We start from the raw sequence: 15380 nt of genomic DNA on the forward strand, positions 1-15380 counted from the left end.
TTTATATTTTACTACATCTACATCTTAAATATGTACCATGCCAAAATTGTATAAAATTTGAAAAAAAAATAGTTTTCATGTTTCATATATGTAGATTTCTTTTAATTTCTTTATTATGTAGGTATGTACATTAGAGATTGTCATTCCTAAGAATTCAAAACAAAAACAAAATTTGAATAAACATACATATTGCATTATATTATTAAATATAAATGTTTAGTAAATATGAATATAAATACACACAGCGGTTCGAAGCTTCGTGCAAAAACGAAATAAAATTTCAAATCGACATTGCTACCAAATTAGAATATCAAAAAAGTTTAAACGCAGTAATTTAAATAAACTACTAACTAATACGAAAAAAAATTTTCTAATCTACAAAAACAAAACGTTTTATACAAACTAAAAAAACAAGGTACTTCTGGCGTCGAAGTTTATTTCGTGCAAACTTTTAAAACATCCTATGTACATATTTATAATTTAGGATGGTACCAAATGGAATCAATCCTATAGAAAAGGTATCATTGCAGTCTAAGATACATATGTGTTCTCATTATAGTAGCAAGAATATGACATCGTCATATGTTGAAGGGAAATCGACGACAGCGCTAGGAAACGTCAACACGGCAGTTAGGGATCCGATTCTTATTTCTGATCGATGTCTAGAAATTGCACTAAGGGTAGAAAGAAATCGAAATCAAGTTGATTTGTATTTCTCAACTATGCAAAAGGACATCACCCCGGCAATGAGAAAAATAGTCGCAGAATGGATGCTAGAAGTGAGTATTTGAAAAAATATGGATTCAGTAAACAAAAAATCGTAACTAAATATGAACAAAAAACCTCTTGACGAGGTAAAATACTGCTGCCGATAGTGGCATAAGGGTTCAAAATAAAATATTTAAAAAAAATAATAATAAGAATATTATAAGAAAAAGGATATTATTTAACGGGGTTTAATAGGTTTTTAAACTTATATATACATATGAAATTTATTCGCCACCAAAATCGCCACCTGGTACTCATGAAGTAAGCGGGTGTATTGTAGTCGTGTGAATGTATGTAACATTGGGATGGAACCTTCTCCGACCCCATAAAGTATATATTCTTGATCAGCATCAACAGCAGAGTCCATACGTCTGTCCGTATGAAGAGCGTGGATCTCACAGACTATAGCTATAGGATTTGGCATGGAAATTCCTACAATGCCAACGAAGTTAAAGTTTGTTTTATAATTTTACTACTCCCCCTTCGGGAGTCGGGAAACTCGACTATAGCCTTCCTGTCTTGTAATACCCTTGCAGAGGGTATTATAATTTTGATCAAAAGTGTGCAACGAAGTGAAGGAGACATCTCCGACCCTTTAAAGAATATATATTCTTGATCAGGATCACCTCCTGAGTTGATATGAGCATGTCCGTCTGTCTGTCTGTTTCTACGCGAACTAGTCTCTCAGTTTTAAAGCTATCCACTTTCTTTGCACGCAGTATATAAGTCAGAAGGGCATGGATCGGCCGACTATATCCTATAGCTGCTATATAAATGATTGATCGGAAACGGTATAACTTTGGTGTTTTTAAAGTTAGAGAGTTCAAAATTAGGATCGCCGACTATATCTTATAGCAGCCACATAACTGAACGATCGGAAATGACCCAACTTTTGTGTTGGTAGATTTTGAAATTATATAAAAAATTAGAATGGAAAACTAGCTTGGGGCGGAGCATTAAATATAAAATGAAGAGAGCATTAACGAATACTTAAGTACTTTAAGGGGTTATATACAGTTGTACCGCGCAAAAAAATGAAATTTTATCGATTTTTTTTTTGACACCCTAGAAAATATTTATTAAAAATGTTTTACCGAAGTTGTTTAGTACATGTTTCTGGATACTAAATTAAATTTTTTCATAAAAAAATATTAAATAATAAAAATTTTATAGCCGAATTCGAAGATCGTGTTTTTCCGAGAACGGTTCATTCGAAATAGAAAATTCAAAAAAATTTCTTTATTGCCTAGTCCGTGAACGATGCGTTTGTAAAAATTTTGATAAAAAAAAAATGGGGCCGGTTTTAACAAAAAAATATACTTTTTCAAGGTATAATATTTTCAATTTGTATGCTCCAAATCCTTAAAAAAATCGTTCGAAAATCCTTCATTCACGGACTAGCTATTATCATAATAAATAAGTGGTCAAAAATTGGTGTTGATCGGATTAATAGTTTTTTAGTAATCGTGTCCACCGCAAAGGTAATTTCGAAAAAACAAGATTCTGAGATAATCGCGTTTGTTTCTAGTTTGTTCAAGTAGTGCGCTATAAATAGCTACAACTTCGATTCTAATGCTCCGATCGTTATGAATTTTTGTGAGAGTATTCTCAACAGTATATACTTAATTAATATGCAATGCAAGAATATGAAAAAAAAACCCCTTAAAGCAATCAACAAGAAATGGCCAGATGATGAGCTTATAGTTATTCCAGAAAAGACATATTTTTTTTTAAAATGACGAAAACGAAAGCTAATACATGGCCATTTCAAAGTTATAATTTTTTATCTTTGCTCTAATCTTAAGCCTAACTTATCTATTGCGGCGAAGCGGACGAATTGGCACATCAACGAAAATGAGCTTTCGCTCCCGCTCCGCCCTAAGCTATCTTATACTAGATTTAAATAATTAAAAATTCAACTAAAAAATTCAATTCAATTTAACAACAAATTCACATTAATTTCAAATCCAATAAAACACGACGAATCCGTTAACATTAAGGTTTAACCTATCCTGAAAAAAAAAAATATTTGTATACTCATTTTTATTTATGGTACATTTATCTTAAAAAAAAAATTATCCTTACGACAATAGAATCTCTGAGGAGCCGTCTTCGTGGATCGGTCCTTTCTATACGCGTTAGTGGTCACATGGAGGTGGAGGCTAAAGAGTCTCTCTTTATAGAAAGAGTTTCTTTATTGTTTTGAGGCGAAAGAACAAGATCCTTACATCCGATCATTCAGTTCTATGACAGCGATAGAATCGGCCGATCCTTATGAAATTTGTTATGGCGTAATATTTTGCGTATGTGGCAAAAATAGAATCTATAGAAAATCCCAAATCTCTTACTCAAAAAAAACCTAAGTCTCACCTAAGGAAAAAAGGATGTGTTCAAGCGTTGAAGTGGATAGCTTTAATAAACTTACCGTTTACAATTAAGCCTAGAACTCTGAGCGAGAGGCAAATAGGTAAAAAAAAGTTTTTAATAGGGTCTTTTCTCCTCCCCGTACTCAGATCGAAAAAAATACCAGAAATATACACGCTAAATGCCAACCAGCACTAATGAACTAGTGAAGAAATACATATGTATGTACATATGTAAATACAAAATCTTTTAAAATTAATATTTATTCAAAAATAGATTCAAAATTAACAAAATTCACAATTCTTGAAAACTTTGTCAATTTTTAAATTCAAATTTAAATAAATTTTAGGAGGGACTGTAGTGCGTAACTTGAAAATATTCGTTCACACTGGAAATATTAAACTTTTTTACTCGTCAAACTAATTTTTCGATCTGAAAACTTGATTTTAAATATTTGCACTATGGGGAAATTCCAATTTTTGTGGTATTTAATATCAAACCAATGGATATATTTCGTTCCGTTTTTCCCTCATTGTATTGATTGACGCCTCATGAAGTATTCTAAAAAGTAGGCGTGTCAACGCATCCAATATCCATCCATCCATAAAAAAAAAACGGAAAAAACGAAATAATTAAGTTATTTTTAAACTAGAACTTCCAAATTATATTTGTAAGATCTGTATACGTTGTTATACCCTTGCAAGGCAAATTATATTTTTAGTCAAAAGTTTGTTTTTGATTTTCCAATTTTCCACGTGCTGTTTTCTTCCCACAGCTCACTTTAACAATCTATATCAATTATTGTGGACTGATCATTTAACATGTTTGCATAAAAAAACACTAACATAAATAGTTTTATAAAATACTTAATACCACAAAAATGGCAAATTCCCCATAGTGCAGTGGTCGGCACTTAATAGACTGACAAAATTTTAATGGATTAGTATTAGTAACGAATTGCAGAAATTAGGCTGCGAGCGTGACGGTTCATAAAGGTTCGTGACGGTGTACATACTTATAACGTTAATTGCATTATTTATTGTTTGTAAAGTCTATAAAAACATTATAAAAAATATGTGTGTTCTACAAAACAATAAACAATAAAATTATTTTATTTTTTATAATTATTATTACAATGTATATATATACTAGCTGACCCGGCAAACGTTGTTTTGCCACCAAATGACTATAATTTCTGTAAAATTTACTCAGTTCTAGACTTACCATGAGGGAATATAAAAATAACAAAAGGCAAACATTTTTTTAAGTTATTATTTGATCGTAATTCAGCAAGTCAATCTCTTAGTTCTATACTGTGTTAGTATTTTTTGCTAGTCCATCTTTAGCTAACACAAACAAACTGGATGGTTTACACACTCGAGAGCATGCCACGTATTGTCCGTGTGAACAACATGGTGTTTTTAAATCTAAGCCACAAATAGACATCGTTTGACCTTGGGATTTGTTGATAGTCATTGCAAATGCCAATCTAATCGAAAAGTGAATACGTTTGAATTGAATTGGGGCATCTTTAAGTATAATGGGAATCCGTGGTATAAGTATATTTTCACCTCTGAATTTTCCATTTAAAATGCTGGCTTCGATCACGTTTTTAACTAATTTTTGAATCACTAATCGCGTACCGTTGCACAGTCGGGGCGGGTTCAAATTACGAAGTATGATAATTGGAGATCCGACCTTTAATTGTACATTATGAGTTGGCATGCCTTGAGGCAAAAACTCTGAGGGAAAATTTACTGCTTCGCTGTCGACACTTTTTCTGACGCGCAACACATCCCAGCTAGCTCATTTTTGACTTTTAGACCATGACAATGCGGACATTCCTTGTTCATAGCACCAATTACCACTTTTAAGTGAGCATAATACTCAATATCAGGCTCATACTGGAATGCTAGACGCAGGAATGAAACAGATATAAATGCTCGATGCATTTTGTTGCTGGATTTGTTCTTCGGTTCTTTCGGATCTTCTATTTCGCATGTTTCGAGATCTACTTGTATCACGGCTCAAATCACCCCCTTTGCGTTTTATTGGCATTGCTCACTGTACAAAACACTCAATGTATTTACTTAATGATGAATGATTTCTGCACCAGTTAAAATTGAGTAAAAATGCTATGGTAGCTTTTGTCAGTGTGATGAGGTAGCAACTCACTTTATATGCGATATTTGGTATGTCAAACAGGATTTAAGAGGATGAAAAATATATGTTGGCGGATTTTCAGACCTACTCAATACGGTCACAAAATATGAGAATCGGTATAGCCGTTTCAGAGGAGTATAGTAACAAAAACTGTGACACGAAAATTTGATATATCATTATTTTTATGAGGTAATTATACCCTTGCAGAGTGTATTATATTTTTTGTCAAAAGTGTGCAACGCAGTGAAGCAGACATCTCCGACCCTATAAAGTATATATATTCTTGATCAGGATCACCTCCTGAGTTGATATGAGCATGTCTGTCTGTCTGTCTGTTTCTACGCAAACTAGTCTCTCAGTTTTAAAGCTATCGTCTTGAAACTTTGCACACACCCTTCTTTCCTTTGCACGCAGTATATAAGTCGGAACGGCCAGGATCGGTCGACTATATCCTATAGCTGCCATATAACTGATTGATCGGAAATGGGGTAACTTTGGTGGTTTTAGAGTTATAAAGTTCAAATGAAAGCTATTTTTGGCAAAATAATACGACGTGCCAAATTTCATAAGGATCGGCCGACTATATCCTATAGTTTCCATATAACTGAACGATCGGAAATGACCCAACTTTCGTGTTTTTGAAGATAGAAAGCTTGGTACAGATTGTATTTTTGGTCAGTTAATCCGACCTACCAAATTTCATAACGGTAAAACGACTATATCTTATATCTGCCATATAACTGAACGATCGGAATCGATCGGCTTCGCTTAAAGTTAGCTTTCCTTTTTTGTTTTTTTTTTCGCGGTCTTTCAGAATTTTTGAAATGGCTTGTGCATCAATTAGAGCATCAGTTAGCATTTCTGTATTCATCATAAAGCTTAGAGGGTCGTACTGTGCATATGTCGAACTACAATGGCTAAGGAATAGAGGAAAAAAGTTTCTAGTCCTTCTATTACAAAATGTTAAAATTTATGTTAAAATGTAAATGCTGGCTATCTATATCCCCAATTATTAGGTTTTGCAGAAAAACTACACCGAGCATTGTCCTACGATTTGTTAAGCTAGGTAAGTTTATAAGTAAGAGTCTACTATTATAAGATGGAAGGTGAAGATTTGCATCCCAATTTAGACCTCTAAGTGAAAATAGCGCAACATTTCGCTTTGTCGCTTTCTTCCGTTGGAATTGTTACTAGCTCGTCTGGGAATTCCGCCCTTTCCTAGGCCTTGTTCGACGGAGTTGGCTGAAACTTCACGGTGGCCGCTTCATTGTTTAGCCTGACTGCCGCCACTTTCGCCTGTTTTATATCAGATGTTTCAGGATTTCGTAGGTTAAGTATGGCGATTAGGTCTGCTTTTGGAGTAGCTCTTAGGGCGTCACTGATGCATACTGCTGCCTATCTCTTTGAGTTTTTTCCAACTTCTTTATGGTGGTTTTCTTTTTTAATAGCTAATAGCGACCATATCAGGATGTCGTGCAAAATATGGGTCTTACTATGGCGGTGTAGATCCAGCTCACAATATAGAGGGACATGCCCATTTTAGATCAATTGATTTTTTCCAGATAAAGAGAGCTATGACGGCTTTTATCGACACTATGGCTGAGCCTCTAGTTGTTTAGTTTTGGTGGGGTGAGTGGTGGAATTTAAATCTTTGAAGAGGACTCTATTTTTTTCCCGTTCACTTCTAGACCATTTCTGCGTGTCCAGTTTGCCAGGGGTTTCTGTATTGCGCTCATGAAGGTCAAAAAAGGGACTGAGGGTATTTTTTAGATAAAATAACAGCAACGTCCTCCGCATACGCCACTACCTTGCATCCTCCCATGTTACATAGAATCGAGTTGACAGCTATGTTCCATAGAAAAGGGGAAAGAACTCCTCGTCAAGGGACGTCAGGGTGTTAGATATGGAGCTAAAGAAAACGTTGTTGAAAGTTCCGTCTATGTCCAGGAAGGCCACGAGGGCATATTCATTTTAAGATAATGATCTTTCTATCCTAGAGGTGAGAGTGTGGGGGGCAGTTGTTGTGAACTTACCCTTTTGTAGACATGTTGTGCTTTAGATATGAGGGTTGTGCTAAATTATAGTTTTCTCGTCAAAATCTAACATAAAGCTTGTTGGCGGAACGTTTTCGTCAGACGAAACGTCTATTTCTGAAAGGCATCCAGGGATGTAGGTTTCTAGCACCATAGCTAGAGATTTCCCACTTGCACCAGTCTCAGACCATATTCTTGTTTGATATTCCTAGGGTTGTAACTGATTTAAATATGATATTTCTAAGCCTTGCGGCTTGATTTTTGCTTTCTATGTCCGAGCAGAAGGAGTTCTATGAGGATCACTTCGCTTTCTGGAAGGATTTTTTATATATGGCCAGGAAGGCCTTATGGTCGATCCAAAGGCTTTCCTCGTTTTCGGCATTAGCCTGTTAAACAGGGTTCTGCTTGCCGTTGGGAGGGTGGCTATTTCTCGACCAATGGGCTTGATTTTTTGGTTTTTTTTTTTGGGAAAAGCCTTTTTTAAGTCGTTGTTGCAGGCTTGATTTAATTTCTGCACCATAGTGTTTCTACGGTTTGTGAATAGTCTGGTGGGGGTAGTGTAATATTGTTCGCAAGGACTTGGGCATTTTTAGACCAGTTTCTTTTCATGGGGAAAATGTCTGGCTTTGAGATTTTAAAAAAGTAGAGAGGTTTGTATGTATTTGTGGTCGGAGAAGGAGTGCTTATCTAGCACTCTTCAGTTAGATACAGAGCTGAACATCTGTTTGGATATTTACATATGTTAAGCTTGACTTAACTTATGTTAAGTCAAAAAGTCAACGTTGTCAGAATTATATATTAGAGGTCTGCAGGAATACATTCTTATTGTCTCAGCCATAGAATGCATCCGATGTCATTAGAATGAATGAGTGCAAGAGACACAACGAATTGAGTGAGAGGGAGTGAGAGAGTAAGAGAGCATGCTAACTCATGGGAATTCTCTTGCTTTGAAACCGAGTGAGTTGGGGTGGGAAGTAAGAAGAGTGCTTTTGGAATGAGGAATGCTGCCGATTGCATTGATTTATTTTCTTAACCCTCTCATGCCCGATGTTGCATATACGCAACATTGTATTTATGAGCCTTTATCTCCCGTATTTTAATACTTTTTGTTTTGATTCTGTCGCAGAAAAATAGCTGCATGTGTTGAGTAAGATTATTCATATTTGTTCGGTAGCCAGTTGCACACGCGTTCAGTTTGTAGCTATTTTTCCGCTAGTGTAGCTGACAAATTCATTGTGCAAAAAAAGGTTTGAAAAGTTTGGTTTTTGAAAAGTGTTAAATAAACATTAAAATAATAACTTTATCCTAATACCAAGTTTAGCAAATTTATAAAGAAAGGTAAGGGAGTATTTAAAACAAAACCCCGCATGAAAATATTATTTAGTTTGTTTGTAATTTGCATATGTTTGCATATACGAAACATCCTGTAGCTCTTGAACCAGGACACCTAGGACATTGAAATTTTTGTCAGTTGATATTGGGGTCAATTCTAGCTTATATGTCTACACAAAAAATTGTTGGCCACGCCCATTTTAATTTGGGCATGAGAGGGTTAATGAGGGAGTTGACCGAAAGGTAAATAATAATGAAAGTGTTTTTTCGCTAAAGTATGAATAATGTTTTTATACATATGGTTTTTAACTGTTATTATTATTTTCTTAGTGTTTTTTGTTTATTTTTTTGTGAGTTTTTCCAAATTAAATTATTTTCCAAATTTTTTTTAGCGGCAAAATTGTGTTGGAAAAGTATTTATTAATAAATATTGAAAATATTTTTACATTCTTATAAGTTAAATATGTAAACAAAATAATAATGAATATTTCTGAAAAAAACAATGACTTACTTCCACTTTTGAATTATTTTATTATCAGCGTCTAAAAAAACAGGCAAATATGCATAGTTGTATCGTACACTCTAGAATGCATTCGAATGCAAACTGTAACTCTAACTCATTCAATTCGGTTTTTATCCCCCGAATGTTGTGCGAGTGAGACCTACACAGTCGCACTCATTCATTAATCTTCGTTTCAGCATTCTATTTCACTCAATTAATTTTCAAGGTTGTGCATTTGAATGTCGTTTTTTAGCTATTCATGCAGACCTATATTACATATACCACGCAAATTAAATTTTTTAAGAGGTTATGTACAGTTGTGATTGAATTAAAAATCGATTTTTTTTACTGCATTTTCTTTAAGTATATACTGTTAAGAATACTTGCACAAAAATTCATAACGATCGGAGCATTAGAACCGAAGTTATAGCTATTTATAGCGCACTACCTGCATATAAAACTTGAACAAACTTGAAACTTTAAACGCCATTATCTCAGAATCTTGATTTTTCGAAATTACCTTTGCGGTGGACACGATTACTAAAAAACTACTAATCCGATCAACACCAAATTTTGACCACTTATATATATTAGCTAGTCCGTGAACGAGGGATTTTAAATTTTTTTGAAAACTCATTTTTTAAAGCATAAAAATTGAAAATCTTATACCTTGAAAAAGTACATTTTTTGTTAAAAACGTCGCCATTTTTTTGTTAATCAAAATTTACATTTTTTTCAATTTTGGATTTCGGATGAATCGTCTTCGGGATATCATGTCCACCGCAAGACACTATCGAAAAAAGACAATCCGGGAATTCGGCTATAATATTTTTATTATGTACTATTTTTTTATGAAAAAATTTAAGTAAGTACCCAGACCCATGTACTAAACAACGTCGGTAAAACATTTTTCATAAATATTTTCTATGGTGTCAATAAAAAATCGATAAAATTTCATTTTTTTGTGCGGTACAACTGTATATAACCCCTGAAATTCTTCTGTGCTTGAACGATCGACTTTTCGCGCACAAACTTTTTTTTCGCCGAAATGAATTTTTTAGTGAAATTTCTAGAGACCAAAAAGTTCATTTTTAGCATAAAACGTTCCCGTATGAATAAAAAAAATAAAAATTTTAAAATCGATCGTTCAAGCACAAGGAAATACACTAAACTAACGAAATTTTTTTACTTTTATGGTTTAAGTTGACCTGTTCGACCTGGGGAACTGTCACCGCAAGGCTCTAAAAAAAAAAAGCCTCTAAGGGAAACAGCCACCTCTTAAAAACTATTTAATATTTTTCCACCAAATTTTGCACAAACATTGTTAATAAAGTGTACTATCAAAAAATAAAACATCCCTGTAATTAAATGATTGCTACATACCTAAAACAAAATCCGAACTTTGCTCTTTTTCTTCGACAAAGAAGGTATATAAATCCTTAAGGACTCCATAAGCTTATCTCTTCATCATTCATAAAAACTTTATACCCATCCGTCAATATTTAAGCATCAATTTACAGCTATTAAAGAGGATCTTCAGAATTACAATTTCTTTCATACTGATGGATCAGTTTAATCAATCCTACAGCATAACTACTGTAACAGAAAATGCACTTGTACCTCCATTACTTGGATTTTCACTGTAGAACTCACTGCTATATTCTTGCAAATTCGCACTGAATCAAATAGACCGATTTGCAATATGTTCGGACTCTTTATCCCTACCTCTGTGCTAGGAATCGTCGGAGTCATCTCACAAACTCTGCGCACCGAAATCTTTGCGTTGATCTCGTTTTAGTCAGTTTGGAATATTCGAAATCAAAAATTTATGGATTCTTTTAAATAATTCATGCAAATAATTGTTTTGGACGATGAAAATAATCGGGCAAGGCAATGCCACCTAATTGATGTGAAAGGCCTCAGCGCCTCCAACAAGTTCCAAAGAGTACAATTTTGGATATTTGGGGGCTGTTGACCTGGGACGGTTCAAATATGGAACAATGGGCATATCCGAATGACCTAAAAGAAGGTTAATCCAAAGGCGAGAGCCAAATATTGCGACGCATATATTTAATAAAAAAAAAAAACTCAAATAAATTATATATTTTTATTTGTTTATTTACTTATATAACCAAATTATAATAATAGTCCCGAACAATTGTATATAAAAGGACGGTGAGAGAAAACAATAATCTGTCGCGGCTTAACTTTAAACATATCAAGCGAAGCAACCGAGACCAACACGAGAGAGTTAGAAAGCGAGAAACTGTCCCAAGACGGCAGATGCAGAAATGTATTGCGACATCAAGAATGACCCTGCTGTGAAATACGTCAAACTTAGTTAAAGCCTGCAATACCCGACAGAGATAAATATTTGGAATATCTAAGGAGGCAAGGAAACGGGAGCGGGAAGCAGGATCGGTGAATTCTAAGAGGTAAGAGAGAAGGAGAGCCGTAACTGATGGATTTCTGATGGGCGACTATATCCTATAGCAGCCATATAAATGATCCGGCTCCGACCGAAGTTAGCTATCCTTCCTTTTTTATTTATCATGGGATATGTAATTCATTTTTAACGGCTGTTAAGCCTTCATGGGATTGGAGAGCAATTAACTCTTCCAGTTTATTTAACGGTGGTTCTAATTTGGTAGCGGGGGTGGATGGTATATGGTTGGGTATTTTTGTTTTATATTTATTGGAAGCGAATTGTGGTCGAATGCTGTACCTTTTGAAAGATCGGATCGGTTATGCGATAGTAAAGTGGCTATTTCATCTTTGTCTGTGGTAGTTATATGTTTGTTGCTGTTGGTGACGTAGTGGATTTGTTGTGCCTGCCCATTAGCTTTTCTGTAAGCTATGATGCTTATTTAGTTGATGTGTCTTTTGAGTGCATTCCTTGTTACTTGTTCCACCAAGGAACTTTGTGAGAATGTTTCTGGGGTTGTGTTTAGTGCACTTTGGTTTATTAGTTTGTTTATTAGTACTGCTTCTTTGTTTATGTTGGTAGAAGGTTGGTTTTCGGCTAAGAATTAGTTCCAGTTAGCTTCTTGAAATTTTAATGAATGATGAATTTTGATCTTGTATTTGGAAGAGTAGATCCCCAGTTTGGTGTTCCCCAGCTGTTTAAGATTGTGACGAGAGTGGTTTATTGGCAAAATGTATACCGGGTAGATTAGGAACTTTGTGTTTTGAAAATATTTCTGCTGGTTGATTCGAAGCGATTCAATCGATTTGTGGATTATTAGGGATACTAAACCAAATCAGTTTGGCGCTTTAATGGTTAAAACAGTGTATTTTATTGATATGCTTAAGTGGTCAAGATTTTGAATATGGGTTTTTTCAAGTGAAAACAAAGCTGGTAATTTTTTTTTGTTAATATGATGTCTTTAAGTTTGATTGCTTTTGTTTTTAGGAAGAACGTTGATTTTTGCCGATTTATCGTATACACACATTCGGTGTATTCTTTCCCAGAGGTGGCTGACATGGTCCTTGTCCCCATAGAAAACAATGGGCATGTTATTGTCTTGAGAAATCGGATTTGGTGGATCTTTGTGATTTTAAATTGTTGTTAGCATTTGGAACTTATGTTACTGTTGTGTACACAAAGCCATGTCTCTTGTTTTGTAGATTGACCTAGATAATTTGTAGTCCGTTTTTTCTAGTATTTTTATTAAGTGTATATCTTTGTGTGTTAAGATATAAGACATTATTTGTCTCTGGGTTAATGATTGCTTGCTGGGAGCTCTTTTCTTTGAATCTTATGCAAAATATTTCTCGTTTGCAGGAGGAATTCCGTATTCTATGTGAGAAAGTTCACTGCCATGTTTTGGTTTCTGCAAAATTTTCCCGTGCGTCCGATTTTCAGGCAGTTGAATTTGGGAGTGGTATATATTGATATATATGGCTTTTTTTTTATTCCGCCTCCTTGATACCTCGTAAAACTCGTTACAGTAAATAACTTCCGCTAATGTATTAAGTGTGCAATTCTCAGAAAGGATTACGGGAATGTGGTGGATAATGCTGGTGGCTTGTGATTTTGACATTTTCAGCTTGTTTTTAGATATCGTAAAGACTTAGAGGTTTCCGTCACGCATATTTTTGACTTGTCACTCCATTTTACGCGGAGAGTAAGTTGTTCGATAACATTTTGCGAATATATCGCCAATGGCCTGATAAATGATAAATGCTGGCCTGATAAAAATAAATAAAGATAAATGCTCTACTCGCATTTATATAATAAACCACAACCACCACTAAGTTCCCTAAGGGGCCTCAAGCTCTGTGGGCTCTGGCTCCCGTGGTAACAGAAATTATCACAGCCACGCAGGCACCGTACCAATGAGGCTACTTCCAATTCTGACTGCAGAACAGTCACGGGTTGGTGGCCCCGGATAAAATATAGCATAGCTTCTTGGAATAGCATTATGAAATGGCCGAAGCCGAGTCATAAGGCGTTACAGTCTTTTCCACCATGCTCATGGTCATGGTTTTCTCACTGTGAGGAGGCAAGGACTATTCCTTCCTCTTCCGCAACTAGCGGCATTCACTGCTGGTCAATGACAATCCCTAAGGACTTGTGACAAGGCGGATTTGAGCACCATATCCGTAGTTTCTCATCACCCGTGGTACTAAAAAAGTCATCTGGTCGGGTCAAGATATCGTCTACCGAGCCACACTGGCATTCTGTATTGTCTGCCAGGTGCCGAATATGCAAAAATGCATTGAACGATCCATGGCCAGCCAACAAAAACCCGGGACTGAGGTTAAAAACAAAGTCCGGTCGGTTGACAACAAACGAGACATCTGGGATGAACTCGTAAGTGACCCACCCATTCTCACTTCCATCCCACCGCACTTTCAAGTCCGATTGGACACGCTCACGCAAAAAAACCGGCCATTCAGTGGGCCTCAAACACTCCACGTTCATTCCCGACACTTCACGATACAACCATTCGTTCTCCAGCAATGGCAGCCCCTTCTTGAGCTTGTAGCTTACGGCTCTGGACCGTATCTCCAAGTTAAGGGGAACTGCTCCAAACAACACTTGTATACTCCCCAACAATATAATACGCTGCACACTGCAAATTTTCGCTCTGCCAGCAACAGGCTATCTCGCTCCCTACAGGTGACCCACTTGTTGCACGAACAACAAATAAGCCACTGTATATGGTGCGGACAGCTCTCCTGCTGAGGCACCATTCATTCCTTAAAACTCGGTACAATTTCCCAACCGCACCGACCAACCGGTTATTGAGACTGGCAGGTGTGGTGTGAAGCATAACCGTTCCCCAACAGTCCATTCCCTTAACTGGATCAGCTTGCCGTTTCAATCCAGGGCGACCATGGCCCATCATCATTGCGTCGTATATCCCTCCAAACAGCGCATATGGAAAACATTACTAGTGTCTGTGCTAGAACGTCGGACCCTACTACTTTGATGGTAGCTGGCGATTTCAATTAAAGCTCCATTGTCTGGTCGCGGGACCCGGAGTCTCCCTGCATGCTACCTAGAAACGTTCACCAAAGTCATGAAATTATAGTTTTGGATGATATTTTTAGTCTGGGCCTCTCCCCAGACTAAATATAAATAATATTTTTAACGATTTATCCAAAATTCTTGATCTTATATTATTAAATAACATGGATAATAGTAAAGTAGAATTATGCAATGTACCAATAAGTCCAAGTGATATGCACCACAAGCAGTTAGTAATTCTCCGTTAGTAGTAAGCCGTTAGGTATCTCCCCATTCTTTCTTAAGAAGAGTATGGCTTTCCTTTCTACTCCCCTTTAACTAATGTTCTTGTCGCTCTCATCTGATATGATTACTACCAAAGATTACTATACCAAGATTACCAAGCAAGATTACTTCTGTAACGCCTATTCACAAAGGTGGTGGGAGTAGGTTTGATGTTACCAACTATCGACCAATAGCCAAAATTTGCAACGTCGCTAAGATTCTGGAGCGGGTAGTTACTAAAAAACTGACATATATGGCTCGTAATTTTATATCCCCCAACCAGCATGATTTCTTGCCTGGGAGGTCCACTACAACTACTTTAGCGCTCTTATCTAAGCACTGCTTTAAAGCTTTTGAAAACCGATTTCAGGTTAATGCCATTTACACTGGCTTCTCCAAAGCCTTTGACAAAGTGTGTCATGCTGCCCTTCTGGCCAAGTTATATAAATTAGGTATTTAGTCTTGCCTATTAAGTTGG

The 15380-nt window shown here is 35.9% G+C and overlaps 1 protein-coding gene across 1 annotated transcript in view; it reads left to right on the plus strand.

Moving 5' to 3' along the window:
* Positions 1 to 551: 551 nt before the first annotated feature.
* CycD (cyclin D) overlaps positions 552 to 15380 on the plus strand; it is a 79813-nt gene continuing 64984 nt past the window's right edge. The window contains exon 1 of the mRNA XM_070283049.1: positions 552 to 779. Within this exon, the coding sequence (XP_070139150.1) occupies positions 570 to 779 (210 nt within the window). The 5' untranslated portion in view covers positions 552 to 569. The remainder of the gene's footprint in view (positions 780 to 15380) is intronic.

This window comes from Drosophila bipectinata, chromosome XR, assembly GCF_030179905.1.
Source record: "Drosophila bipectinata strain 14024-0381.07 chromosome XR, DbipHiC1v2, whole genome shotgun sequence".
NCBI lineage: Eukaryota > Metazoa > Arthropoda > Insecta > Diptera > Drosophilidae > Drosophila > Drosophila bipectinata.